General features: G+C 34.6%; 1 protein-coding gene across 1 annotated transcript in view; it reads right to left on the reverse strand.

Moving 5' to 3' along the window:
- Positions 1–10,107: 10,107 nt before the first annotated feature.
- LOC137653924 (uncharacterized) overlaps positions 10,108–11,113 on the reverse strand; it is a 5,242-nt gene continuing 4,236 nt past the window's right edge. Inside the window, exon 2 of the mRNA XM_068387552.1 lies at positions 10,108–10,383. Within this exon, the coding sequence (XP_068243653.1) occupies positions 10,108–10,383 (276 nt within the window). The remainder of the gene's footprint in view (positions 10,384–11,113) is intronic.

Raw genomic sequence — 11,113 nt, forward strand, 5'->3', positions numbered from 1 at the left:
CCTGTGTCACTCTTCTTCTTAATGGTTCATTCGATGAATAAGAATTTTCAATTCGTACAAAATAGTTCTGTCTATCAAGTAATATTCTATATACTCAAAAGCTTCATCATAGATGCCAACGGATCGTAAAATAATTAGTAGTAGTCCATGCTCAACTGTATCAAGAGTAGCACTAAGGTAAAGTACAATCAGGGTCAGATTTACATATCTTTCATTTACTTTTTTAACAATAAACTGTTTTTCATAGCAAGGATGGATTCCCACACACAAGTAAAGGCAAAGATATCTCCAATTTTCTAAAATTAAACTGCTGAATCATGGTTGCTCCCTTATGCAGAAAAGTTCCCATACATTACCCGCTGTTATTCATCGCCAGCATACGGAACCCTCTCACTCATAACACTGCCTCCGTATGCCTTTATTTGTACGTACCCTTTTGTTTCTTGCATATTGTACAGCTTCCTTTCCAGCGCCTATTCCATGCCATCTATGTACAATTAAAATCAAAAGAACGCCGACACTCTGGGGAAATCTTTCGTCAGATGTCTCTAGTGTTCCCGTGACAAAACAGGCAAGGTGTTGCTCTTCTTACTACTACTAGGAAATGGGCGGAGCCCTCTTGACAGCAAAAGGGTGTTTTTGCCAGTGAAAGCATTAAAATTTTACAAATCGAGTTGCCATATTTCATTCTGTTTTATCTCATGACGTTTCGAATATCCACTGCAAATACTGAATACACACTCACACACACACACACACACACACACACACACACACACACACACACACACACACACACATATATATATATATATATATATATATATATATATATATATATATATATATATATATATATATAGATCGTGAATCCGCAAATCGTGTAGAAATTATTGGAGTATCGCAGCTAAAATATTCTTTCCGTTAATAGCTACATTAGATTATTTCGACATTAGCCTTGTTCAAGTCACCGATTAAGGAAAAAGTACTTTCTGATATGGTTCGATGTAAAATAATAACAAAAAGCACCATACATGAGTTATACCGGGCTAAATGACATTCAGAGAGAGAGAGAGAGAGAGAGAGAGAGAGAGAGAGAGAGAGAGAGAGAGAGAGAGATTCGGCCTGAATACATCGTTTTTAATTATATTTGTAGTACGTTGGTCAAAATTCTCCCGTAACTTTTTGAGTTCAGTTGGTAACACAAATAGACAGAGGTGAAAACATGGCGGAGGTAATAATAATAATAATAATAATAATAATAATAATAATAATAATAATGATAATAATAATAATAATAATAATCGGACCAAAAAGTAAATTTTGAGAGTTCTGTCGAGGTGAGTATTGGCCCGCGCACTGAGCCCTTTGATAATTTGGAATTGCAAGATATTTCTTTAGATTTATTAAACGTAATTAGTTCTTCTTACCTTCTGAATTCCTGGAATTTATCCATTTATCCAAACATGCTGAAATCTTGTAACCCTTCCAAAACCACATTATTACTTCCATTCTCAACTCGGGGCCGTTCTCACATAGGGGACCAAAACTCCTCTGCCTCACATAAATCTACATTAAGCCTTTATATGGGAGGTCAATCATATTCAGACTTTCAAAAAATTTTGCTGGGACTATTGCAATATATCAAGAAACATGTAAAAATGCAAACATTTCAATAGTATAATATGTATTTCTAAAGGAATACAAAATGTACACAGACAAAGCAAAAATAATCTTGATTTTAACATATTTCTCTTTGCAAACGAAGTCCTCTCTAGAAAAAATAACTAATCTGTAATTACACATTGCATTATAAATATGTCCTTGTTACATACGCTTTTTTTTAGCCGAAGTTTACGTTATATCCAAATAGATACCAAAACTTTTCTATCCGTTTCAAACTGATAAATCCAAATAAGCAAGTGATGATTTTTTTTTCTCCTGACAAATTCCAAACTCATTTTAAAAGATAAAGGGCCTTTAATTTTTTATAGAAAATTTAAAGGTATTTATTCAAATGTAGTTCGAAGTTAAGATTAATTATTTTTCTTACTTATTTGTTAATTTGTTTATTTACTAGTTTATAAAGTTGCCGACGAGAGTGTTTTTGATTTGGTCGCTGCACATTGTTAAGCATAAAAACAAATGCTTGAATGTAAGTGAACAAGTCGCCAAAAAAAGATGTTAGATAGTGATATTTGGTAAATACTGTATATTTTGTAAAGGTGACAAGGTAAAGGACTCTGCTAATATACATAGCTTGCAGAAGTCCCACTCAGATGCGTATAAATACATTGAAGAAAAGGAAATTTAACTAAATGATGAAGATTTACTATATAAAATAAGAGGACTAGATCTTTTCGCAAGGGAGACCTAATTCCATGAGTGCCGACCCAGGCAGTTTTTAATGAGACGAATACCTCAGCAGTGTTACACCATCACAGAAACTGAGGAAACATCAGACAAGAAAAGATGTATAGAGAAAGCATTTTCACATCTACGATTTTATAAAAAAAAAAAAAAAAAAAAAAAAAAAATAAAAGTTATTCACAAAGTTCGGGTTCTAAAACTTTGTCATTTAGAAATGAGTATAATGAGAATCTATGCAACGATAGCAATAATGAACAAGCTTGTGAAATAACTAGTCAATATCAGGTTGAAGATTGGACACTGTTCTGACCTGAAAGACAGCATCGACTTCTGATCATCCCCATATAAAGACACACTGATATTTTGTAAATCTTTGGAATCACTGAAAACAATTTTTCTTTCTGCTTGTAATCTGTGAGATGATGACTGGATCAAAGAAGTTAGTCTTGAGTTTTACACTAAATCACTCATTGCCTTCAAAGAAACTAAGACACTTCTATGGCCCACCAAATCTAGTGACGTTCCTTATTATTATTATTATTATTATTATTATTATTATTATTATTATTATTATTATTATTATTAGCTAAGCTGCAACCCTACTTGGAAAAGCAGGATGTTATAATCCCAGAGGCTCCAACAGGGAAAATAGCCCAGTGAGGAAAGGAAAATAGAATATTTTAAGAAAAGTAATAACATTAAAATAAATATCTCCTATATAAACTACAAAAACTTTAACAAAACAAGAGGAAGAGAAATAAGATAGAATAGTGTTCTCGAGTGTACCCTCACCCAAGAAATTCCTGCTTATGTTTTACAATCTGTATCTACACTAATGTGTCGTAAGAGGGACCCATCAGATCGAGAATGAATATTAGTACTAACAGTTAGTCAAGATATGTGTAAAGCAGCAACAGGTGGACAGTGGAAGATGAAAACGCATATCCTACTATGTATGACACTCCGCCATCTCTTCAAATCTAAACAATCAACTACTTTCCTAAACAAACTAGGTAATTATGAGTTCTATGCTTTTTCTTTTGAATTGGAAACAGTCCTGGCATATACATGGTTGAAAGTGTTACAGTAATCAGTAATAGTGATGAGGTTAAGGATCAACCTGATGGAACAGTGTTTCTTGGCGACCGAGACAACTTTGATCAGCTGTTGTCGATGTTTATGGAATTGGATCAGTTCAAAGCACAGTTAGAATCTACATGGAAGAATTTGGATTCTGTAAAGATGATGGCCTGAAATTAGTCCCTCGTATGACTGAACCCATTCCCGAGAAGATTCAAAATTCCAGTTTAAGAGTTTCCACCATACTACCGGAGAAAATGACATGAAGAACCAAGCCTCATAGAGCCCTCCAACTGTGCTGAAAATTCCAGCATCAAGATTCTGATTTTTTTAGATTATTGCTTGTCATATGCCCTTTGAGAGTCAATTTATCCCTGCTATATCGGGATCTGTGTCTAGTAGGCTACTGCCAATACTCCAAACTTTACGACAACTATGTATGTAGATATATGTATATGCATAAATATCTGTGTGTATATATAATATTTAAATATATATATACATATATATATATATATATATATATATATATATATATATATATATATATATATATATATATATATATATATATATATATTTACAGTATTTTTTAGATTTTTTAACGGGGTGCCCTGCCCTTCCAGCGGGAAGGGGTAGCCCCACCCTGCCAGCGGGAAGGGGGGAGCCCCGCCCTGCCAGTGGGAAGGGGGAAGCCCCGCCCTGCCAGCGGGAAGGAGAGGAGCCCCCTGCCAGCAGGAAAGAGGGAGCCCCCCTGCCAGCAGGAAAGGGGGAGCCCCCCTGCCAGCAGGAAGGGGGGAGCCCCGCCCTGCCCGCGGGAAGGGGGGCGCCCCACCCTGCCAGTGGGAAGGGGGGGAGCCCCGCCCTGCCAGCGGGACGGAGAGGAGCCCCCCTGCCAGCAGGAATGAGGGAGCCCCTCCCTGCCAGCGGGAAGGGGGGAGCCCCGCCCTGCCAGCAGGAAAGGGGGAGCCCCGCCCTGCCAGCGGGAAGGGGGGAGCCCCGCCCTGCCAGCGGGAAAGGGGGAGCCCCGCCCTGCCAGCGGGAAGGGGGAGCCCCACCCTGCCAGCGGGAAGGGGGGAGCCCCGCCCTGCCAGCGGGAAAGGGGGAGCCCCGCCCTGCCAGCGGGAAGGGGGGAGGCCCCGCCCTGCCAGCGGGAAGGGGGGAGCCCCGCCCTGCCAGCGGGAAGGGGGGAGCCCCGCCCTGCCAGCGGGAAGGGGGGAGCCCCGCCCTGCCAGCGGGAAGGGGGGAGCCTCGCCCTGCCAGCGGGAAGGGGGGAGCCCCGCCCTGCCAGCGGGAAGGGGGGAGCCCCGCCCAGCCATCGGGGAGGGGGGAGGCCCGCCCAGCCAGCGGGGAGGGGGGAGGCCTGCCCAGCCAGCGGGAAGGGGGGAGGCCCGCCCTGCCAGCGGGAAGCGGGCAGCCCCGCCGAGCCAACAATATAGAGTTCCTGAATCTAGCTTATTTTTAAAAAAACATGAAGACCTTTTGGAAATCGCTAACAGGCTCCAAAAAGTCTTCAAAGAGTCTTCAAAGCTCCCCCAAGTCCTTGTTTGTCTCCAATTTGTCTTTCGTCATCAATAGTAAAGTTGAATGCTTTCCTGTCAAAGCTCCAAAAGGAGAAATATGGAATACCAGTGCAATCCCAAATTGCCTTCAAAATGTCATTCGTCTCAAGCATAAATGTTAGAAAAGGTAAAAAGGTCGTTTTGATAGAAGCGGGAAAAGATGTAGACAAAGAAGAAGAAGAAGATTGTTTTATTGACCAACCCAAATTTGGAAGCTTTTATCACTGACTTACCATGATGCCATTAAAAAGGAAACAAGATTTGGGTTTTGCAGAAAATGCTTTGGTGAAAGTTAAGAGAATTGTTGAGTGTGACTTTGAAAGAAAACCAAAATACTTCGTCATAAAGGGATCAACGACAAGTGGAATCATGAAGGCAGTCATGAAAAGCAAAACAAGAATCTTGAAGACTAATAACTGATTTATTTGAAAGGATTCGGACATAAAATACAGGAAGAAGAGGGAGACAGGAAGGAGAACGGGAGAGAAGAAATAAAGAATCCAAAAAGGAGAACTAGTTATAAGTAAATTTTTTCCCCCTCTAAAAGGAAGAACTTCTAAGGAGAGACACTCCAATTGGACGTCTTCTTGTTAACATACTCTTATAAGAAAAATAGTTATCTAGGACCGACAAAGGAACGGGTTTGGGATCGGCGATTTATGTTTTACGGCGGCCCGGATTTGAACTTTGGGCTCCAGCTTCGGTCGTCATTTTGTGTCAGCCTCATCATCATCTGTCTGTTGTCAGTGTTCGTGTCATCCAACACAAGTAACAGCTTTTAAAAGATACAAAAAGGATATTTTAATTGCAAAGGGATCAATGGTTCAATTGGGTTCCGTCGTCATGAAACTCCTTCAAGATGTTCGTCAAAAGAAATTCGACCAAGAAGCGCAACGGCAGGAGAGGAACTGGTCTAACGAACACTCTGAGGAAAGAGTTTGTTGCCCTTCATCGAAGGACCCCTAAAAGATTGATACGCAATCGAGACGTCAAAACGAAAGTTAGCTTACGGGAAGAGTAGGAACGGGGTACCTTCACACATGCGCACACGTGTATATATAAATATATATATATATATATATATATATATATATATATATATATATATATATATATATATATATATATATATATATATATATATATATATATATATATATATACATATATATATGTATGTATGTATGTATGTATGTATGTATGTATGTATGTACATGTATTTGTGTGTGTTTGCTGGGTATTATTTTCTTACCTATTACTATTTCACTAATTTTTATGATAAATAATTAAATTAAAGGAGCTTTTGTATGATTACGTTTTGATATAGCTGACCATAACAGACAGTAAGTAGAGTATTGAGAAACTAGATCTTCCTCAACCCTGTTTTTCTGAGGCTAAACTAACTAGTTTAGCATTTAAGTCATATGGAATTAACACTCTTCATGGATGTTAATGATTATGGAGGTGTAGACCCAAATGCTATTTCTCCTTCGTTTTTTATAAAGACCACTGATTTCTTAGCTCTCAAGTTGTCTTCTATTTTCTTCAAGTTATCAAATTATATATATATATATATATATATATATATATATATATATATATATATATATATATATATATATATATATATATATACCTGTATATATATATATATATATATATATATATATATATATATATATATATATATATATATATTTATGTATATATATATATACATATATATACATACATATATATGTGTATATATGCATATATATATTTACATAATTATATACATACATACATACATATATATATATATATATATATATATATATATATATATATATATATAAATAAATTACATATATACTTATGTATATACATATATATGTATATATATACATATATATATACATGTATATGCATATATATGCATATATATACATAAACATATATATATATATGTATATGTATATATATGCATATATATGCATATACATGTATATATATGTATATACATAAGTATATATGTAATTTATATATATATATATATATATATATATATATATATACATGTATATATATGTATATATATGTGCATATATATATGTATATACACATGTATATATATATATATACATATGTATATATATATAGATATATATATATATATATATATATATATATATATATATATGCATACATATCTATATATATGCATACATATCTATATATCTGCATACATATCTATATATATATATATATATATATATATATATATATATATATATATATATGTATATATATGTATTATATATGCATATACATGTATATATATGTTTATGTATGTATATGTATATATATACATATATACAGTATATGTATATACATATGTAGGCTATATATATGTATAGATAGATATATATATATATATATATATATATATATATATATATATATATATATATATATATATATATATATATATGTATGTATATATGTGCATATATGTATATATATGTGTATATGTGTATACATATGTATGTATTTATATGTGTGTATATATGTTTATATATATGTGTATATATATGTATATGTATATGTATATGTATATATATGAATATGTATATATATGAATATGTATATATAGGCTATTTATAGGCTATATATATATATATATATATATATATATATATATATATATATATATATATATATATATATATATATATATATATATATTATAGTCACGAAAGGAGAACTGAGTTTGTACGTCACGTGTTATCTTTTGTGATTTCTACACACACACATTCATACACAAACACATACATATATATATACATATATATATATATATATATATATATATATATATATATATATATATATATATATATATATATATATATATATATATATATATATATATATATATATATATATATATAATGATAGAATTTGAACAATTAGACGTGTTTTCATATTTATATAATCCATATATAATACTCCCTTAATATCTGGATTCTCTCTATACCTCAGGATCAGAGAACAAAGGGAGAATCAACTCAAGAGATAATAGCTTCTGGTCGGCCGGGGAATCGAACCCTGATCAGAGAAACTGGCATGAAAATTGGGAGAGATTTCTTTTCTGGAGGGATAGTGAGAAGCTAGGAACTAATATTGACGGTCTAAGACGAGCACCGGAGATGAAGGCCATTCATTTTGAAAATAATGAGAATGTTTGATAAATATATGATTAAAGAATTAAAGAAAGGACCACAAATGAAAAAAAATAAAATAGGGGAACAAAAATGTTAAAGAATAAATACCTAACTAGACATGTTAGGGATAGAGGAAGAAGCTCAGATAATAAAATCTGAAGAAAGAGAGAAAATATCTAGGAATCCAATGGCATCGCTCCTCAGCTGTGTGATTTAGTGATTAAAAGGACAATCAATCATTTATTTTCGAGATATCTTAATATTTGGTTTTTCCCTTTCCCGCTTACTGCATCAGCTGTAGAAATTATGATTCATCGAATATCTTGACAGGCGGTGGAGCTGGTATGGATGGCTATTTTTCGAACACTCCGAACTGGAGCTTCACGGATAGTAATGTGTTCTTCGCTTGTTAAGTGCCCATATGCCTGGAGTAATTCACCCGGTCCAGAGCCCACATCCAACACCACATAGCTGTGATAATTCGGGCACTAGATAACTGTAAATAGGGACTTTATCAAACAGAGTTAAGCTTATTTGAATTGAGACTGAGAGAACGTTGTGCATGAAATTAATAAGATGTCAGTTTGATCTCCAGGTAATGTAATTTCTCAAGATAAAGCTACTAGCAATTATATAATCATTGATAACTTGCAGTCACGGCATTAGCGTGGGGAATAATTTTGCGCTCATGCCACCTGCAAATGTATTTTTCAGACAATTTATAGGAGAATACATTTTGGGAAAATAGGTATATCATAGTTTCATGACAAAATTTCGGAAAACTACGTCGTTCTGAGAATAAAAAGCTTGTGTTTTTTTATATGATTTGTCAATAATAGCGTCCTCATTTACCTCCACTTATTTTTTATACGAAGTAATAAATTCTTATTGTATTCAAGGTGTTATGAAGTCATCAGTATATGTTGTATCCATCACTGATTTTCTATTATGCAATGGTGATACTTAAATTTCGTTACTTATCAAACTTCCAACAACAACAACAACTATTTTATTCTACTGCTGCTATCTTTTACAAATCAACCAATAATGAATACGGTTAAAAATATTTGCTAGAACACTAACAGTTATCAAATGATATTTAGGCAATAATACACTATCTTACAGGCTGTATAAAGAATACTAATTTAACTTCTCTCCACACCCCCTAAATCAGAATTGACTTTCTTATTTCCTCAGTGACTGGCTGGGGCAAGGGGTTGTGGAGAGGAGCCCCCCCCCCCCCCCTCCGACCCTTCCCTGCAGTGTCCACTTGGCCCCTCCTACGAAAAAATAGTAATTGTATATATATATATATATATATATATATATATATATATATATATATATATATATATATATGTGTGTGTGTGTGTGTGTGTGTGTGTGTGTGTGTGTGTAATTTGTGGATGTGTTTTGTATTTGCAGTAGATAGTTGAGACGTCAAATTGAAATATGGTAACTCGATTTGCAACTTTAGTATGCTTTTGCTTTTGGTTCGCTAAGGTTGGAGAAGGCTCCGCCCATTTTATAGCAGTAGTAAGAAGAACAACACCTTGTCTGTTTTGTCAAGGGAACACTAGAGACATCTGACGAAAGATTTCCCCCGAGTGTAGGCGTTCTTTTGATTCTAACTATACATAGCACTATACAGGCATGCATATCTTCCTATCATTTAACACCTCCCAATCTTAGTCTTTTCACACACCAATAATTATCTACTTTTTCCCACTGGACCAAATCATCCAAAAACACTAACTCGCCTTTTACATTTGCTATCCTTTTTTTTTTTTTTTTTTTTTTTTTTTTTTTTTTAGCCTGTCTGTTTTCCACATTTCTAACTGTTCAGCTTTCTGATTTCCATTTGCTCTCAACCCTGTACCTGTTCATATTTAATTTTTTTTTTCCACCTTTGTAACATCTTCAAACCATATCCCTAATTTCTCTAGTTTCAATTCACCATCAACAATCGGTAGTGAAGCATTTTCAAGCATCATCCATTCCATACTCCATTCATGATTCCTTTTGTTACCCAACAACTTATCACCTACACCCAATGACCTTTCTTTGACTTCTAATACCACTCCATCCACGAAGATGCTGTATAATCCTGAAGGCATAGCACGCCTTTTTGCCGGATCTACTTTTATGCGAAACCAGTGATTCTCCTACCGGCAAATTCTAAAACACTCATCAATAAAATCATTAAAAAAGTATTCTCTTAGCAATTTATTTCCTTAACAAATATTCTCACCACCTTTCATATTTCCTCTTTAACACTTTGGTCATAAGCATTGTTTTAGGTCCATGTTATTATTATTATTATTATTATTATTATTATTATTATTATTATTATTACTTGCTAAGCTACCACCTTAGTTGGAAAAGCAGGAGGCTACAAGCCCAGGGGCTCCAATAGGGAAAATAGCCCTGTGAGGAAAGGAAACAAGGAAAATATAAGATTTTAAGAACAGTAATAACAATAAAATCGATATTTCCTATATAATTTATAAAAACTTAAAAAAAAAACAAGAGGAAGAAATATAAGATAGAATAGTGTGCCCGAGTGTACCCTTAAGCAAGAGAACTCTAATCCAAGACAGTGGAAGACCATGGTACAGAGGCTATGGCACTACCCAAGACTAGAGAACAATGGTTTGATTTTGAGTGTCCTTCTCCTAGGAGAGCTGCTTATCATAGCTAAAGAGTCCCATCCACCTTTGCCAAGAGGAAAGTAGCCACTGAACAATTACAATGCAATAGTTAACCCCCTGGGTGAAGAAGAATTGTTTAGTAATCTCACTGTTGTCAGGTTTATGAGGACAGAGGAGAATCTGTAAAAAATAGGCCAGACTATTCGCTGTATATGTAGGCAGATGGGAAAATGAACCGTAACCA

The sequence above is a fragment of the Palaemon carinicauda genome, chromosome 15 (genome assembly GCF_036898095.1).
Source record: "Palaemon carinicauda isolate YSFRI2023 chromosome 15, ASM3689809v2, whole genome shotgun sequence".
NCBI classification, from domain to species: Eukaryota; Metazoa; Arthropoda; class Malacostraca; order Decapoda; family Palaemonidae; genus Palaemon; species Palaemon carinicauda.